The sequence below is a fragment of the Physella acuta genome, unplaced genomic scaffold (assembly GCF_028476545.2).
Source record: "Physella acuta isolate Inbredline_101_S28 unplaced genomic scaffold, ASM2847654v3 ptg000648l, whole genome shotgun sequence".
Classification (NCBI taxonomy): Eukaryota; Metazoa; Mollusca; class Gastropoda; family Physidae; genus Physella; species Physella acuta.
The window spans coordinates 397436-415283 of record NW_026732167.1 but is presented as its reverse complement, the minus strand read 5'-3'; the positions used below and the strand labels follow the sequence as shown (position 1 = coordinate 415283).

Genomic DNA, 17848 nt, shown 5'->3' with positions numbered 1-17848 from the left:
AACACGACGTTCTTTTTACTAAATTTGTAAAATGTATTAATGGGCGAGAAACAAATTCCATGTAGTCTAGCAAGAATACCATATTGATTTAAAAAAAAGTATTCACATAAGGGTTTTTAGTACGATAATACGTTAGAAGGGACTGTGTATTCGTTACTAGTACTTCATTTGTTACTTAGCCAAAGTGTTTGTTGCTGAGCCAAAGTGTTTGTTGCTGAGCCAACGTGTTTGTTGTTGTCCTGAGCCAAAGTGTTTGTTGTTGACCTGAGCCAAAGTGTTTGTTGTTGACCTGAGCCAAAGTGTTTGTTGTTGACCTGAGCCAAAGTGTTTGTTGTTGACCTGAGCCAAAGTGTTTGTTGTTGACCTGAGCCAACGTGTTTGTTGTTGTCCTGAGCCAAAGTGTTTGTTGTTGACCTGAGCCAAAGTGTTTGTTGTTGACCTGAGCCAAAGTGTTTGTTGTTGACCTGAGCCAAAGTGTTTGTTGTTGACCTGAGCCAAAGTGTTTGTTGTTGTCCTGAGCCAAAGTGTTTGTTGTTGTCCTGAGCCAACGTGTTTGTTGTTGACCTGAGCCAAAGTGTTTGTTGTTGTCCTGAGCCAAAGTGTTTGTTGTTGACCTGAGCCAAAGTGTTTGTTGTTGACCTGAGCCAAAGTGTTTGTTGTTGACCTGAGCCAAAGTGTTTGTTGTTGACCTGAGCCAAAGTGTTTGTTGTTGACCTGAGCCAAAGTGTTTGTTGTTGACCTGAGCCAAAGTGTTTGTTGTTGACCTGAGCCAAAGTGTTTGTTGTTGACCTGAGCCAAAGTGTTTGTTGTTGTCCTGAGCCAAAGTGTTTGTTGTTGTCCTGAGCCAAAGTGTTTGTTGCTGAGCCAAAGTGTTTGTTGCTAAGCCAAAGTGTTCGTTGCTAAGCCAAAGTGTTCGTTGCTAAGCCAAAGTGTTTGTTGCTGAGCTGAGCCAAAGTGTTTGTTGCTGAGCCAACGTGTTTGTTACTAAGCCAAAGTGTTTCTAAGCCAAAGTGTTTGTTCCATTTGTCTTCTTAAAACAAAACTCTCGTATCCTCCGAAATAACCCGTACTATATTGTTTAAGATGGTATCCTTTAAAAATTTTAAATTATTCGATCATTGACGTTTCGCGGGGGAAAAATAATTACAATCTACATTAGTTAACTTAATTAATTGGTTGGTTTTTTAAGTATTGTAATTGTGCGAAAGAAATCGAAATCGATATTTTCATTAATCTCGACTTACTGTGTTTATGTATGTGTATGTGTGTGTGTGTCTGTGAACACGATAACTTGAGTACCGTTACAGCTAGTTTGACAAAATTTCATTTATAAGTATTAGATTAAATTTGTAGATCTGTATTAATTTTCCAGCGATTTCCGGTAACCGGAAGTGGAACTTATTCTGCTTTCGGATTTCAAAGCCTATAACTCAAGTACTGCTTCAGTTATTTAGACGAAATTTCACATAGGTCTATATGTAAAATTGGGTCACGTGGAATATTATTTATGAGAACGCCTTTAGGAACGTGAAATCATAGAAACTATGAGAAGTCAGGTAAGAAATAATACCCACTGGAGGTCAATCAACATATACGGGAGGTTATGAAAGACATAACACACCCATTTGAGGTCAGGTAACACATAACACACCTATTGGTGGTCAGGTAAGACATAACACACCCATGGGAGGTTAGGTAAGATATAACACGTCCATGGGGGGCGGGTTAGGTAAGAAAATACGTGCATTCGAGGTAAGGTAAGACATAACACACCCATGGGTGGTCAGGTAAGACATAACACACCCATGGGTGGTCAGGTAAGACATAACACACCCATGGGAATTTAGGTGAAATATAACACACCCATAGGAGGTTAAGTAAGACAAAATGCACATGGTAGGTCAGGTAAGAAAATACCTGCATTAGAGGTCAGGTAACATCAACACGCCCACAGGATGTCAGGTAAGACATAACACGCCCACAGGATGTCAGGTAAGAACGCAGATGACGTATATCGATACGGTAAGTTACTATGTACTCGAGTTTATCTCTACCACATGTACTACATCAACCCCGGAGGTTTTAATGCGCATGTTGTTTGAGATTGCCGGTCTGATATTTTTATTTTAACCAGTAGCTTGTGAGACGCGTGAACCAGGATATGACGCGAGACACGGTTCTCTTTGTGTTCGTGTTGTCTCGCGGTGTCGCGTCGTCGGTTCGGAGAGAAACTAGGGTATCTTAATAATCAGAGTTTCTTCCAAGCATTCCGCCTCCCCCCCTCCCCCGAAGAAAGTCTACCCCCCCCCCCCACCCCGAACGAGATAGATTTTATATAGTAAACATACACTTTTACTAGTGTCCGCACCCCCCCCCCCCCCCCGAAAAATGTTGACCGCCCTCCCCCTCCGTAAATATCAAGTGCCCCCCCCCCCCCCCCGGAGAAAAAAGTCTAGAAGAAACACTGATCTTAACTAAAATTCTTGACCTCTATGTGTTTTCCAGAAGAAAAAAAAGAGCTTGACAGAAAATAAAAATATGTACTAAACGTCAATAACCCGGAACTTTCTGCCCCCTACCCCCACCTCCTCCCCGAAAACTGTTACTGTGAAACATATATTCACAACGACACGAGAACACAAGATAAAAAAAATTTCACAACACATGGTAGTCAATATTTGTATATGTTTAATTAAACAATTGATTTAATCACGGTTGTACTGTGGTATTATTGCAACAGTATACGTTTTCCATTAATATATAAATAAACAAAAGCATTTTGTGTACTTTAAAAAAGTAATTTACGATGAGATAAATGTAATTCACAAACTGGACAGCATTTTAAAAATATGTCTCCATAGTCTAAATTTCAATTGAAATCCAAGCAAAAAGCCTGCAGTGTTTCTTTCAGACATTTTTCTCCGGGCGGGGGTGGGGAAGGTCAAGGGTGACAATATTTCGGGGTAGGGGTGGACTAAGTTTTCGGGGGGGGGGGGGGGGTGGGGGCGGACACTGGTAAAAATATTTTTTTTCAATATAAATATCATTTTGTTCGGGAAGAAACTCTGAAAGCCGGGGCCATAAGATTAGAAGAGCCAGGTGTTGCCCCTTGTATCAGCCCCCCCCCCTCTCCCCACACAGCTAATTGACCCAAGGGACAGAGCCTGCCTGTACAGCTTGGAATCAGCAGTGTCACTGAATCTTCCGAAAGGAAGTCACATGGGCTAAGGGGCTCTACTCTTTTTATATTTCAGAGTTTTCTCTTGCAGTCCCCAACAGCCGAGACACATTTGCCTGAAGACTCGAGAACTTGGGTCAAATTGGGTTAGCAATTTTGTGCTTGCCTGCCCGATGGCATTTTATGCGTAACTTAACATACATCAGTAGGCATGTCATCAATCAGTATCATTGTAAAGTATACATTTATTCAATGTTTGGTTTAAGGCTGTGAGAAGACGAGTTTGAATTTTTAGTACAGGTTTTGAGATCGTGTTTCACTATTGGTGCACGCTGCAATCAGGGGCGGAACTACAGTGCCGCCAGACCCCGCAATGCGGGGGGACACACGTCATTTAGGGGCCCACAGCCGACCATAATAAATGTTTTATAGTTAAATTGTTTTTTTTTATTTTCTTTCATCTTTTGGCTTGATGGTTGTTTTGTAAAAAGATCACCGTAGCTGCGGTTGGATTATCTTTATTCTATAGACATCTTCTCATGCTCTTGTATATTCTTTTTATCTTTGTTTTTAAACCACTGTGAAAGCCGAGTCCTCTTTCTCCTATAATAAAACTTATCAAAGATAAGCAAACGTTCAAACCACTTTCTTGACTTATTTCCCTTCTTTAAATTGTCAATGGGGGGGGGGGGGGGGGTGCTCATACGATCCTTTTAATAGATTTGTACTAAACAAATTAAAAAACAATTACTTCTCCTTATTATTATTTTTTATAAAGTACTTACTAAAGAATGACATTGTATGAAAAGGAAATGTTTTAAAAATAAATTAATAATATAAATAGGAAAAAAATAAAAATAAACATAACACGAGACACCATTATTTATACAAAGCTTTCACGGTTTATATACTTTTGACCGACTTTAGGTGAAAAGGTCTTATAGCAAAAAATTTTTAAAAAATTTCCAAATAGACTAATGCGCTCACACACATGGAAAAGAAAACAACTTTTTCCAAAACCCGAACAGGCCAGCAATGAGTATCCTATGTTCGTATTTTGTGTTTGTATATATATATATATATATATATATATATATATATATATATATATATATATATATATATATATATATATATATATATATATATATATATATATATATATATATATATATATATATATATATATATATATATATATATTTATTTATTTATTTATTTATTTATTTATTTATTTATTTATTTATTTATTTATTTATTTATTTATTTATTTATTTATTTATTTATTTATTTATTTATTTATTTATTTATTTATATATATATATATAGGGGGGGGCTAAAACATTTTTATGCGGGGTGGCCCTTTTTTTCTAGTTCCGCCACTGGCTGCAATGAGAATGTGTAGGTTATATGTATGTGTACCTCTTCTGTATCAAGTACCTACGCTAGACAATAGGAAATAACTTATATTTTGTGTTTTTGTACGGCCTGAAAGAAAATAATTTCATTTTGTTTTGAAATGCAAGTAAATTAAGACCGTGCGTTTAAAAACAAAACAAGTAAATATATTTTTTACGTTGCGTTTCTTTACATAAAATATTAATAAGCATACATAGACAGAGTGATTACGTTGATAAAAATCAAATTGTGATTGTAGCATTTTGAAAGAAAGCTTCCTGTAATAAGGTTGCTAGATTAATATTTTATTACATATGTGTTGTATAAACTCAGCTAAACTACAAATATAATGTATAAGCTCTTCTACACTTTTCCTAACTAAATCGGTCTAATCTTCAGCTCTGCCGACGTCGCACTCGCGTAGTAATTTGTCGTTGTGACCCAGGTCAGTCCCTTGGCGTACTCGGTGTTTCCCCACAGTCCGTTCAGATTTGAGCTGTGACATCCTCCGTACCACCAGGCGCCGTGGAAGAGCTCCGCGCAGTTGTTTGTATGGATGTCGTTGTCCTTGTCGAACGTGCTGAATTTCTGGTTGTTGTGTACGTTTATCAGAGAATCCCCAGCGTTACCTGAGTAACCGCTGACCTTTAACCTATAACCTTCCGATTCTCCGTACACGCGAAACCTTGAATATTTAGCGAAGTAGTCCGTGTTGTTAAATTTAAAATCGACCCTCAGCTCGTATCGTCTTTGTGACGTCAGACGGTGAATGTTCTCGTTGCCCAGCCAAAATTCTCCGACATCCACATCTCCGAACCCATACTTGTACTCCTCCCACCCCCGATAGAAATCTGTTTGTCCGTTGAATCTTCTCTGTATCACCGTCCATCCTCCCCCGTCTGTTTGTGTGTCACACATCACCTCAAGTCCACTTGACAGGATGACCACTGGTCTGGGTGAAGAACTGACCACATCCCGGCACGTGTCTGGTGCCGTTGGGAAGAACAGTTCTAGAGCTGCATGCACTGTTTTGTTGTTTACATAACCTTTCAGACAGAGGAACAAAACATAAATTAACGACAAGTTTGTTGTGGCCAGAAAAAAAATGTAAATATTCACCAAAGACAAATACTATTGTTGTCATTGCTTGTGAAAACATAAAAATTGTTCTGTGTTGTACCTATTTAAATTTTATTCTGAAAGCGAATTTCCCCAGATATCGAAAGAATGTAACTTACTCTTATCGTAATACAGTGTAACAAATTGTCACACTGAAAAGTTCGAAACCTGGGTTCCAACCCTGCTAAAACTATTTCTTTAAAACATCCATTTATCAATTAAGTGGCGTTTTATAGTGGACTTTGCAACTAAATGCCTAATTGCATATTAACAAAAAAAAAACGTGAAAATATTATTAAAAAATTATAAAACGTAATTTCAAAACCAGGCCTAAAAAACATGAATATAAAGTTGATCAACGTACCGATAGGGCTAGCTGCACAGATGGTTTGAAAAACTGAGAACAGGCAGAAAACGAAACAAAATTTTACGAACATTTTAAAACCAGTAAGCGTATTTAAAATGTTAATTCGGGTTATTTTACGGACTAGTTTCAAGCGCTTGTTATATACGTTAGAACCGGATGTTTTTGGTCTACCGAGAAATCAGAGACGGATATGAAATAATTTGTAAATAAAGGATTGACATCTACAGTCAGATTGTTTACACAACTGATATGTCTACACAACTAAATGCGCAGTTGCGTCGCTAGGTCGGATGATTTATATATATATATATATATATATATATATATATATATATATATATATATATATATATATATATATATATATATATATATATATATATATATATGTATATATATATATATATATATATATATATTTCATATTTATATAACATTAATTATCATAATGATTAAAATGAATTTTTGTTTTAAAACTTTAAGCTGACAAAAACGGGTCAATATGTGGCTAGCCAACCAGGTTTATTTATCTGATAATCGCTTTTTTTATTGTTTATGGTTTCCATTATTCATGTTCCATTTTTGTCTCTCACATTTTTAAACCTCTATTTATTTACAATGGATAAATACATTGATTTTAGACACATATCACACAACTTTTAACAGGAATAGAAAAATAACCCATTAAACATATCACACAGCATAGATAACCAATCAAATGTTCAACTATCGTTCTACTGGTGTCACTCACCTACCTCCACTTACTTACAAACACACACACACTTGCATGCACACACACACACACGAAAGCTTTTGTATAATAAGTTGCTTAATCGAATGTTATGTAGATTTAAATTTTCCATTGTGATGTCACTCCAATTTATTTCGATGGACTGTGTATTTGGTGTCACCCCCCCCCCCACCCAAACGTTTTGTTGAAAGTCGTTAATGTGTGCAAACATATTAATCCACCTAGAAATAGCATTTAGGGCCTAACTCTATCTGTTATTAATTCAAGTGGAAAAATCATTCTATTTGTTGTAAATTATTAAATTTGGTGTCACCCCACAGTTATTACAGTTCTTGAGAAACCCTTTTCCTCAGGCAAATTTTGCGACGTTTAGTTGGTGTCCCCCCCCCCCCACCCGGTGATAGCCTTAAACTGTCCACAGATAAAACTAACGTTTGTCGTGTATAGTCGGTTATAAAAACAGCAGAATGTAGTATTGTTTTCTAAAAGAGTCAAAGTTCAGGTCTATGTATAGGCTAATTCTCTTAAGAGTTTGCACGATAATGCCTGTTGTGTTATTATTACGTACGGGCCCTATTCGACCACCTCTACTGAATACCGCTGCCTGTAAAGTATGAAAGGACTTAGGGCCTTTTTGTAACTTTAAATTATTTCTACAGTAGAAAAGAAACTGGATTTTCTTTTTTACTTTCTCGTATATACGAAGTATAGAGAAAGTCTTGTAATCGTGCAAAAAAAAAATCGAGATTTTTACAAATCTCGACGTTTTACACCTCACTGATACGGAAAAACATAATTTTGCAATCTTGTCCGTATGTCTGTGTGTCTGTCTGTCTGTGTGTCCGTGTGTAAACACGATAACTTGAGTACCGTTACAGCTAGGTTGATGAAATTTCATATATAAGTATTTTATCAAAATCGTAGATCCGTATCAATTTTTGAGCGATTTCCGATAACCGGAAGTGTTACTTTTCCTACTTTGAAGTTTTCAAAAGCCTATAACTTGAGTACTATTTCAGATAGAAAAATGTAATTTCACATGTTAGTAAAATATCTAATTCTCTACCTTCTGTTAAATTTTGAGTAATTTCCGTTGAACGGAAGTAGTAATTTACGCTACTTCCGATTTCTCAAAAAACGCATGTAAATTTTTAAAGTACTAATAATATTGCGCACTATTATGCACTTTTTTATTTGGCGTTCACTTGGTGTGCAATTTATTTGTCTACGAGATTTTATTCTATTTTTAAAACTTTAAGTATTTAAAATGGATATATATATATATATATATATATATATATATATATATATATATATATATATATATATATATATATATATATATATATATATACTAGCTGCATACCTGTACTGCGTCACAGTAAATCTTTTTCAAATGTACCAACTTGGGTACAAGACAAATCTAAACACAACACAAACACAACACAAACACAACACAAACTCAACACAGCACAACACAAAACAAACAAAACAAAAACACAACACAAACGCAACACAACACAAACGCAACACAACACAAACACAAAATAAACAAAACACAAACACAAACACAAACACAACACAAACACAACACAAACACAACACAAACACAATCACAATAAAAAACACAAACACAACACAAACACAACACAAACACAACACAAACACAACACAAACACAACACAAACACAACACAAACACAACACAAACACAACACAAACACAACACAAACACAACACAAACACAACACAAACACAACACAAACACAACACAAACACAACACAAACACAACACAAACACAACACAAACACAACACAAACACAACACAAACACAACACAAACACAACACAAACACAACACAAACACAACACAAACACAACACAAACACAACACAAACACAACACAAACACAACACAACACCAACACAACACCAACACAAACACAACACAAACACAACACAAACACAACACAAACACAACACAAACACAACACAAACACAACACAAACACAACACAAACACAACACAAACACAACACAACACAGCACAACACAAAACAAACAAAACAAAAACACAACACAAACGCAACACAACACAAACACAAAATAAACAAAACACAAACACAAACACAAACACAACACAAACACAACACAAACACAACACAAACACAATCACAATAAAAAACACAAACGTAACACACAATCACAAACACAAAAGAAATAAACCGGGAGTGATCTCCCCTAAACTTTCTCGAATATTCTAATATAAAACTACTCGGGATGGCAACTCATGACATAGACAATATTTGTAATCCATTTTTAATTATTTAAACTTTTTATAATAGAATGGAATCTTGAAAAAAAAAGAATTGCACACCAAGTGACGCCTAATAAAATGTGCATAATAGTGCGCAATATTATGAGCACTTTATAAATTTACATGCGTTTTTTGAGAAATCGGAAATAGCGTAAATTACTACTTCCGGTCAACGGAAATTACTCAAAATTTGACAGAAGGTAGAGAATTAGATCTTTTACTTACATGTGAAATTTCATTTATCTATCTGAAATAGTACTCAAGGTATACGCTTTTTAAAAATTCAAAGTAGAAAAAGTACCACTTCCGGTTATCGGAAATCGCTCAAAAGTTGATACGGATCGGATCTACGATTTTGATAAAATACTTATATATGAAATTTCATCAACCTAGATGTTACGGTTCTCAAGTTATCGTGTTTACACACAGACACACACACACACAGACACACATAAACACACACAGACATACGGACAAGATTGCAAAATTATGTTTTTCCGTATCAGTGAGGTGTAAAACATCGAGATTTGTAAAACTCTCGATTTTGTTTTTTCACGATTACAATACTTTCTCTATACTTCGTATATATGAGAAAGTAAAATCAAACGCAAATAAAAACACAAATGCAAACACAAACAGAATGCAAACACAAATGCAAACGCAAAAAAATAGAAAGGAAAAAAATTCATAAAAAACGTTTTAATAACAAGCTTTTATGTAACAATGCACTAAAAAGTAGAAAATAAATTATAGACTACTATTTAAATAACTATAAAGAAAAGCGTGGGTCACTTTAGTATCTATTGGATACCTTTACTAATGTTAAGGAAGACACCCACGCTTTTCTTTATAGTTATTTAAATAGCAGTCTATAATTTATTTTCTACTTTTTAGTGCATTGTTACATTAAAGCTTGTTATTAAAACGTTTTTTATGAATTTTTTTTTCAGTACTTTACATGTTTTATTTACAATAGAGTTACATGACTAAAAACCATTGCGCGCCTACTGAACATCACGTTCAGTAGGCGCGCAATGGTTTTTGAACGCAGCCATTACGTGATGGCGCAGCTATTGAAGGTGATGACGCGTGTGGTGTGGTTGGCTAGACATGCCTACTAATTCGGTCCAAATTTTAATTAATTAATAAAAAATTAATTAGGCATCCAATTAAGTCAAATTTATTTTCAGATTGCATTGTCTTCATGTCTTGACCCACGTGCCAACTGTGAATCGTGTCGGTCAAGTAGAAGTTTCCGAATTTTCACTCCTGCGTTTCTATCTAGACAGACTGACGACTGACGACAGAGGAAGTGAGTTAAATAAAAGCTTGTAAAAACAAACACAACACTCATAACATAAACACAACTAAAATGCAAACATAAACGCTTAGTGCTCACAGTCTAGCCCGTGGCGCCAAATCGCACCCTTTCGAGCGCCGGCGAACGCGCCTGATTCAGTGAACGACTATAAAATCCTAGCTTGTCCGAAAACCGAAAGATAGAATAATAATTAGTAAACAGTAAGTTCAGTGTATAAAATAAAAAGGCAGTATTTAAAATATTCGTGTTTTACCTACCATATTGCACTTTGTCAATTCATTCTTTTTTTTTCAGTACTTAAAATGTAAAAAATATTTACAATAGAGTTTCATGACTAAAAGCATTGCGCACCTAATGAGCGTGATGACGCGTGTATAATAGTGCGAAATAGTTTATTAAAAATTATAATTAGTAAACAGTACGTTCAGTGAATAAAATAAATAAAAGCCTTTTGTTAACCCATGCTAATTATAATATTCCATCAAAATTGCCCTCTTACACATCCGTTGAATTTGCATTCACATTTTGCTAAATATAGTATTCCCACAATAATTCCCTCTTGGAAATTTTGCATTCACATGTTTTATATTAGCGTGAGTTGAATTTATTTGTAAATTACCTCCATTGGCAAAATTACAAAACATTTTAATTAATTAGTTTTTTCGACCCTATTGTTATTAATATGTATCCAATATTTCTAGGAATCTAAACGAAAATCATATTTGACATTGATCCGTTTAATGTTTTAGCAATTTGCGTATATTTATTATTTTCTTCACGCTATTCGAAAGAGTAAAAATTTTAGCAACTATAAAAAAATTCATAAAAAACGTTTTAATAACAAGCTTTTATGTAATGATGCACTAAAAAGTAGAAAATAAATTATAGACTACTATTTAAATAACTATAAAGAAAAGCGTGGGTGTCTTCCTTAACATTAGTAAAGGTATCCAATTGATACTAAAGTGACCCACGCTTTTCTTTATAGTTATTTAAATAGTAGTCTATAATTTATTTTCTACTTTTTAGTGCATCATTACATAAAAGCTTGTTATTAAAACGTTTTTTATGAATTTTTTTTCAGTACTTTACATGTTTTATTTACAATAGAGTTACATGACTAAAAACCATTGCGCGCCTACTGAACATCACGTTCAGTAGGCGCGCAATGGTTTTTGAACGCAGCCATTACGTGATGGCGCAGCTATTGAAGGTGATGACGCGTGTGGTGTGGTTGGCTAGACATGCCTACTAATTCGGTCCAAATTTTAATTAATTAATAAAAAATTAATTAGGCATCCAATTAAGTCAAATTTAGTTTCAGATTGCATTGTCTTCATGTCTTGACCCACGTGCCAACTGTGAATCGTGTCGGTCAAGTAGAAGTTTCCGAATTTTCACTCCTGCGTTTCCGTCTAGACAGACTGACGAGGAAGTGAGTTAAATAAAAGCTTGTAAAAAAAAAACTTTAAACCATCTTAAAATCGATTTTAATTTATAAAATAATGTTTTTCATAAGACTCTACTACTAAATAAAACAAAATTTAAATTAACTTTAAAAAATCTATATTTAATTTTTAAAACTATAACATAACCCACAAAAACACAAAGATACGGAGTGACCTAGCTTTAGAAAATTAAACTGCAAACCCATAAGTCTCGAGTTCAAATCCAGGTTTAAGTCATTAGAACGTCCCCGAATCCGTCCGTCCCCCAGCTATGATTGGTACCAAACTCACGTAAGGGTAAGTATAGGCGGCTGGGTATAGTGCTGACCAAATTATCCGTTCATATACCGAGGTCACAGAAACAGGTTAACTCTACTTCACTCGCCCCATCGACCGTCAGGTTTGGAAGGGGAATTTTAATTACTTTACAAAACCACAATTAAAATGAGCATGAATATATTGTGCCTCAAACACTACTACATCATAGCACTTACTATCCACTCAATAATCTCTACCCGTATCCCAAAAATCAATTCTAATCGCAACATTTATCGCTAACGATAAAGGTAACCCTAACACTTACCCTATCTGTAATCCTAACTCTAACCCTAAATTTAAATTATTATCTCAACTGAAACAACAACCTAAGCCGCAAGTTAAACCTACACCTCAGGCTAAGATTGAGCCAAAGCCTTAAATCTGAAACCTGAACCGTAACTTTTAGTTTAATATAAACATAACCTGAACTTAAACCCTTACACTAACTCAAAACTTAACCACTCCAGCTAACCTAACCCACCCAAAGACTATAATTTTCCCTGATTAAAATTCGCGCTTACGAAACCTATCATAGTGTTGAACTTTTAAGACTAGACACACTGCTAAGACGTTGATGTGAACAGGGATTTCGGTATCAGGAATAATTGTGAACAACATCTGCAGATGACGTTATGTGCGTAATGGTCTTCAAGCTCATGATTCACTGTCCACCATCTTTTCTTGTCAACGTGGCGCGCATCTCATAGGTGAGGGAAGCCATTTTGAATTCTCCACAGCCAGTGTGTGCATTAAGAAGTATACAGTAAAAATCATCGTTGGAACCTGAGAAAAGATAATTTATTAGGTAAGTGAACTTGTTTCATTAATCTAAAGAAAAACTAGGCCGGTTTGGCTGAATATCAGAATGAATAATATTTAACGCTAAGCAGACCCCATTATTTGTAAGCTTGTTCGAATAGGTTTAGTACTTTAAAATATGTTAAGATGGGGATCGGCCTTAGTGTCTAGTCAATTGCGATTTCGGTATGTTGTAGGCCTACTGTTAGAGTAAGTTCGGCGTGTTATTGTTCGATTATTGAACAGTTTAATTTTTATGTTAGAACTAAAATTCTTTAAAGCTGGATTATAATGTGTCTGGAGAATTAAAAAATAATTAGACTAATGTATGAACAACTTAAATTTTAGGTTAGCATTTAGATACTGGTTAGGTTTCGATTGGTTTTAATGGGTGCTAGAATTTAAAACGTATCTAATTTAATTTTGTTTTTTACAGCTTACGCATGATTGGTCATGAGCTTGCGAAAATATCTATTATCGCATTAATAAATAGTTCTGTTTAGTGTTTTGCGCAACTAATATTAATATTTCAGAACACTTAATTGACATGAAAATTGGTCTCATACCTAGCGTCGTCGTCTATTGACTTGTAATGTAGGATAAAAACGATTTCCTTTTCCTATTTAAGCACTTATTAAAACACTGAAAATCATTTGTTTATTTTATATAAAATATTTTAAAATAGGACTAGTGCACCATGTTTAAGCTGGTACTGACGTTTTTTTCTCTACTGGCGAGTTTCTGGTCGGTGCATGGCGGAGACTCTCTACAAATGACGAACCTGGACAACGGCACTTTTCAACAGCAAACAAAACGAAGCTCATCGCAGGTCATTACTTTAATGTGCATATACAGATTTCTTTAATCATCTTACATGTTTTTATTACGCCTTTTTCCCCGTGCATTGTGGTTAAAACAGCACATCAAGATTTCATACGTTTGAATAAAAACAGACATATAGAGGTCAGAATTATGACTAGCCGCCTTTTCAATATATAAGGTAAGTCAAGTGTTCATCAGGACGGTTGGTTCTCAATTCGCGACTTTTAGGTTAATGTCATGCTATCTAGAATCCACCAACTCCACGCCTTATCATTCTCTAATGGGCGGATATAGGCGTGGTGAAGAGAGACATCCCATCCACTCCGGGGGAAGAAATCTGAATACATTTTAGGCGTACCAATAGCAGGGTTTAACCCTAGGTGAATTTTTTTTTATAATTACCACCTATCATACCTCCTGAACAAACTACCATGTCAGGTTTAAATTTAAGTATTTGATTATAACATAAATATATCTTTAAAACACAAAAGTTTCATATCACAGAAATTGTCAATTATAATTAAAAATATTTTAAATCAATTTCCAATTAATTTTACCTACAATGTAAAGGTATGTAACGTGCAGAGACGTAGCTAGAGGGGGGAGGCCACCCCGAGCGCCGACCCTAGTGGGTTGCCAAATGGGGTTGGAAAAAAAATTAAAAGCTGATTTTATGCTGCAGTTTTAAATTATAAATAGTTGAGAAATGTAACGGCTACAAGCCTTTACATATTAATTTTACTGTTTTCTACCTTGATTGTCTAACTGTAAAATATATAACCCTTAAGAAAAAGAGACCTAGCTGGGGAGGGGCGCATTTTAGCGACTAAAATCAGAAGAATTTACTTTAGATTGGTGAGTTGATAAACATTAGCATATAGAGAAGAATAGTATTAAAGCGTATTGTACTATTGTTTAACCGTAAAAAAAGGTAATGACTTTTAACAAGATGCTGCAGGGATTTACATTGGATTGGTGAGTAGATATTCTTTATCAAAGAAAAGAAACTAATAGTACTAAAGCGCATAGTATAATTGTTTATCATTTTAAAAATAGTTATGTTAAATTCAGCTCTACCGAATTTGTCCAATATGGTGTGGGGGTGGGGCGCTTTTTCGCGACAAAAATCTCAAGTACTTGTACTGGATTGGTGATAAAATACCTCTTTTTTACCACGTTTTCTTTAACTTGCTTTTGCGTCTTTCCAATCAAATCTTGCGATCGAAATTTCGGGCACTTCCCAGTTAGCTAGCGCGCTGAAATTTTCAGGGAAGCTTTGTTTCCGATGACAATAGAATATTCAATTGTTATTATTACTAAATTGATCCATGGAAACATTTTATTGATCATTTTAGACCGCTATATAATTGTACAAAAAAACGTGGGGGGAAGGGACATAACCCAGTAATTGTAATTTGATGAAAACAAGGTTCGGTACTCTCCCTCTTTTTGCTTACTGAGTAGTGTTCACGTGGTGTTTGTGTACAAACAACCGGAACAACTGGTGGCCAGTATGGGGGAGACGATATGGTCGAGTGGTGGGGCACACGATTGCTACTTAACAGGTACGGTTCGTAGTTGGTAAATGGGTCAAGACATGAAGGCAATGCATCATGAAATTCAATTTGACTTAATTGGTCGCCTAATTAATTTTTTTATAAATTAATTAAAAATTTGACCTATATAATATTTGATTGATGTTATTATGAAAGCCCTTGCAGTTCTAATAACCTTGCGAGTAATAAGTTTACGAATATTCCATCAATATTTGTGTGACATGAAATTACTCCATCGTATAAATTTAGGCCTGTGAGGGTACGAAATGATCTTTAAGTTCTTCTAGTGGTGCCAGTTGTGAGGGTGGGGATTTTTAAGATGGCGTCACGAATGAATCCAATAACACACAGTTCAAGTTCCAAATACAAAGTTCTTTATTAAAATTATAAATCACTTTCCTATCTAACTAGCCTGTTACATACTATCTACTACTACTACTACTACTAACTCTACTAACACGCCCTTCCATGACCAATCCTACCACTATCTACATTCTAACTATTCTCTACATAACTACGTCTGCTCCATTCTACAACCTAACACCTTCTGCCCTCGCTAGCTAATCATCATCTCCTAACTATCTACATTCTCGGCCGTCTCTGACCGCTACCTAACAACTCCTGGCCTATCGCTCTACTGCCCCACGCCTCAGTGGTCAGCTGACCGTCCCACGTGACCGGTCAGCCCTGTGCGCCCATTGGCCTCTCTAACCAACCAACTAGGCCTATAGTCTGTTTCTGCTAACCTATATCTGCTAAACATGTCTGACGTAATCTTGCGTCATCACATATCTCCCTCCCTTTCTGTAGCTGACAAATTATATTTTTCAGCGTCTACTACTAATCTAATACATCAACAAACTATCTATCTTACTGCTCTATTCTATCCCTAACATCAATCATGTAAATCAAATACAAAATGGGACAGCACAGTTTACAAAAACATAAAATCTTGTGTCTGTGTTCCTGAAAAAAAATGTCATTGTTCTAGTTTTTGTGTAAGTATCCTGACGTCTGTGGTGTCTCTGCTTGATAATGTATGTCTATGTTATGGAATGTGTGAATCCAATCATGTGAAACTCAGTTCTGGCCAGGTTGTCGTGTACTGGCCTTGAGCTAATCTTAGTAGAATGTGTAACTGGTTGAACGTCTCAGCGAGCAGTGTAAGTGTATGTGTACGTGTTAAGTAATTGTTGGCGTTCCTCTGTGGTGGGTGGATTGTGGCGAGTTTTGATGTAAATTCCCGTGAGGCGGGTGTAGGCGTAACTTCGTTGGTCAATGTGATGACGCAACAAACTCAACGCTGGTTGAGACGTCCGCGTAGAGTGGTTTTGCGATGAACTGAAGCTGTCTGATGCGGTGGCAAACAATGACGTAACATTCAGACGCTGGAAACTTGGACGATGGGTCTTCTGCCCTTTGTATCTGCCGACGTGGGTGTAGGTAGCTGGCGGTCTGTTATTCAACCCCAGTGCGGGGGCGAAGCGGTGGCGATGCGTCCGCTGTATTGACCAGGTCAATTCTCTGTTAAGCAGGGCTGTTCGCTGTCCAGGTGATTCAACGTAATCAGGGCTTCAGGTGGCGGCATTCTTTGAAGTGTCTGCTTGATCTCGTCTCATTCTGAATAAGCGTAGTGGGTCTGAAAATTGTATTACGAGACCATGAGCAATGGCTTTATGTGACCAATTTAGTGCCCGCGCAGACAAGTATTCAGACAGAGGTACCTTCCATTAAAAAAATAAACCTCAATCCCAAATTTATACGTGCTGAACATTTGTCTGGCGGTATAACAAACATTAAAAAATAACATTACAACATAACCAAATAAAAAATCAGTACACTCTAATCTAACAACAATCTGTAAAGCCTAATAAACTCAATAGACGTAAACACTACTAGAGCATAGAAATAGCTTCACAAAAAGAATAGACATGTGAGTGTGTATCATTTCAACACGTGATCATATAGTGGAGCAGCTCTCACTATCTGACTTCTGACAAAAAACTGGCTGGCTTAATAGACTGACTTCACTTTTGACTTCAGTAACTTGACTTATTTCACTTCGACTTCAGTAACTCGACTGACTTCAATTTAACGACTGATTCCACTTTGACGACTTCAATTACTTCAACTTGACGACTAATTTCACTTTGAAGACTAACTTGACCTCGACGACTTCACTTCAATTCAACTTAAAAGACTTCACTGACCGACTTAAACTTCGACGACTTAAACGTCTTCACTTTGACTTCAAAGACTTTCCCTTGACTTCAACTACTTCAATATGACTTCAAAGACTTCACTTTGACTTCAACTACTTCAATATGACTTCAAAGACTTCAATATGACTTCAAAGACTTCAATATGACTTCAAAGACTTCACTTTGACTGCAACATGACTTCAACTAAGTCACTATGACCTCAATTACGACTTCAACTGACTTGACTGACTTCAAAT

The 17848-nt window shown here is 35.8% G+C and overlaps 1 protein-coding gene across 1 annotated transcript; it reads right to left on the bottom strand.

The window, feature by feature from the left end:
• Positions 1–4744: 4744 nt before the first annotated feature.
• LOC131948568 (ficolin-1-like) lies at positions 4745–6197 on the bottom strand. The gene is made up of 2 exons (XM_059310160.1): positions 6060–6197; positions 4745–5622 (listed from the first exon to the last, which is right to left on the bottom strand). Exons 1-2 carry the CDS (start codon positions 6130–6132, stop codon positions 4955–4957), a joined length of 741 nt encoding a protein of 246 aa, XP_059166143.1. The 5' UTR covers positions 6133–6197; the 3' UTR covers positions 4745–4954.
• Positions 6198–17848: the final 11651 nt, after the last annotated feature.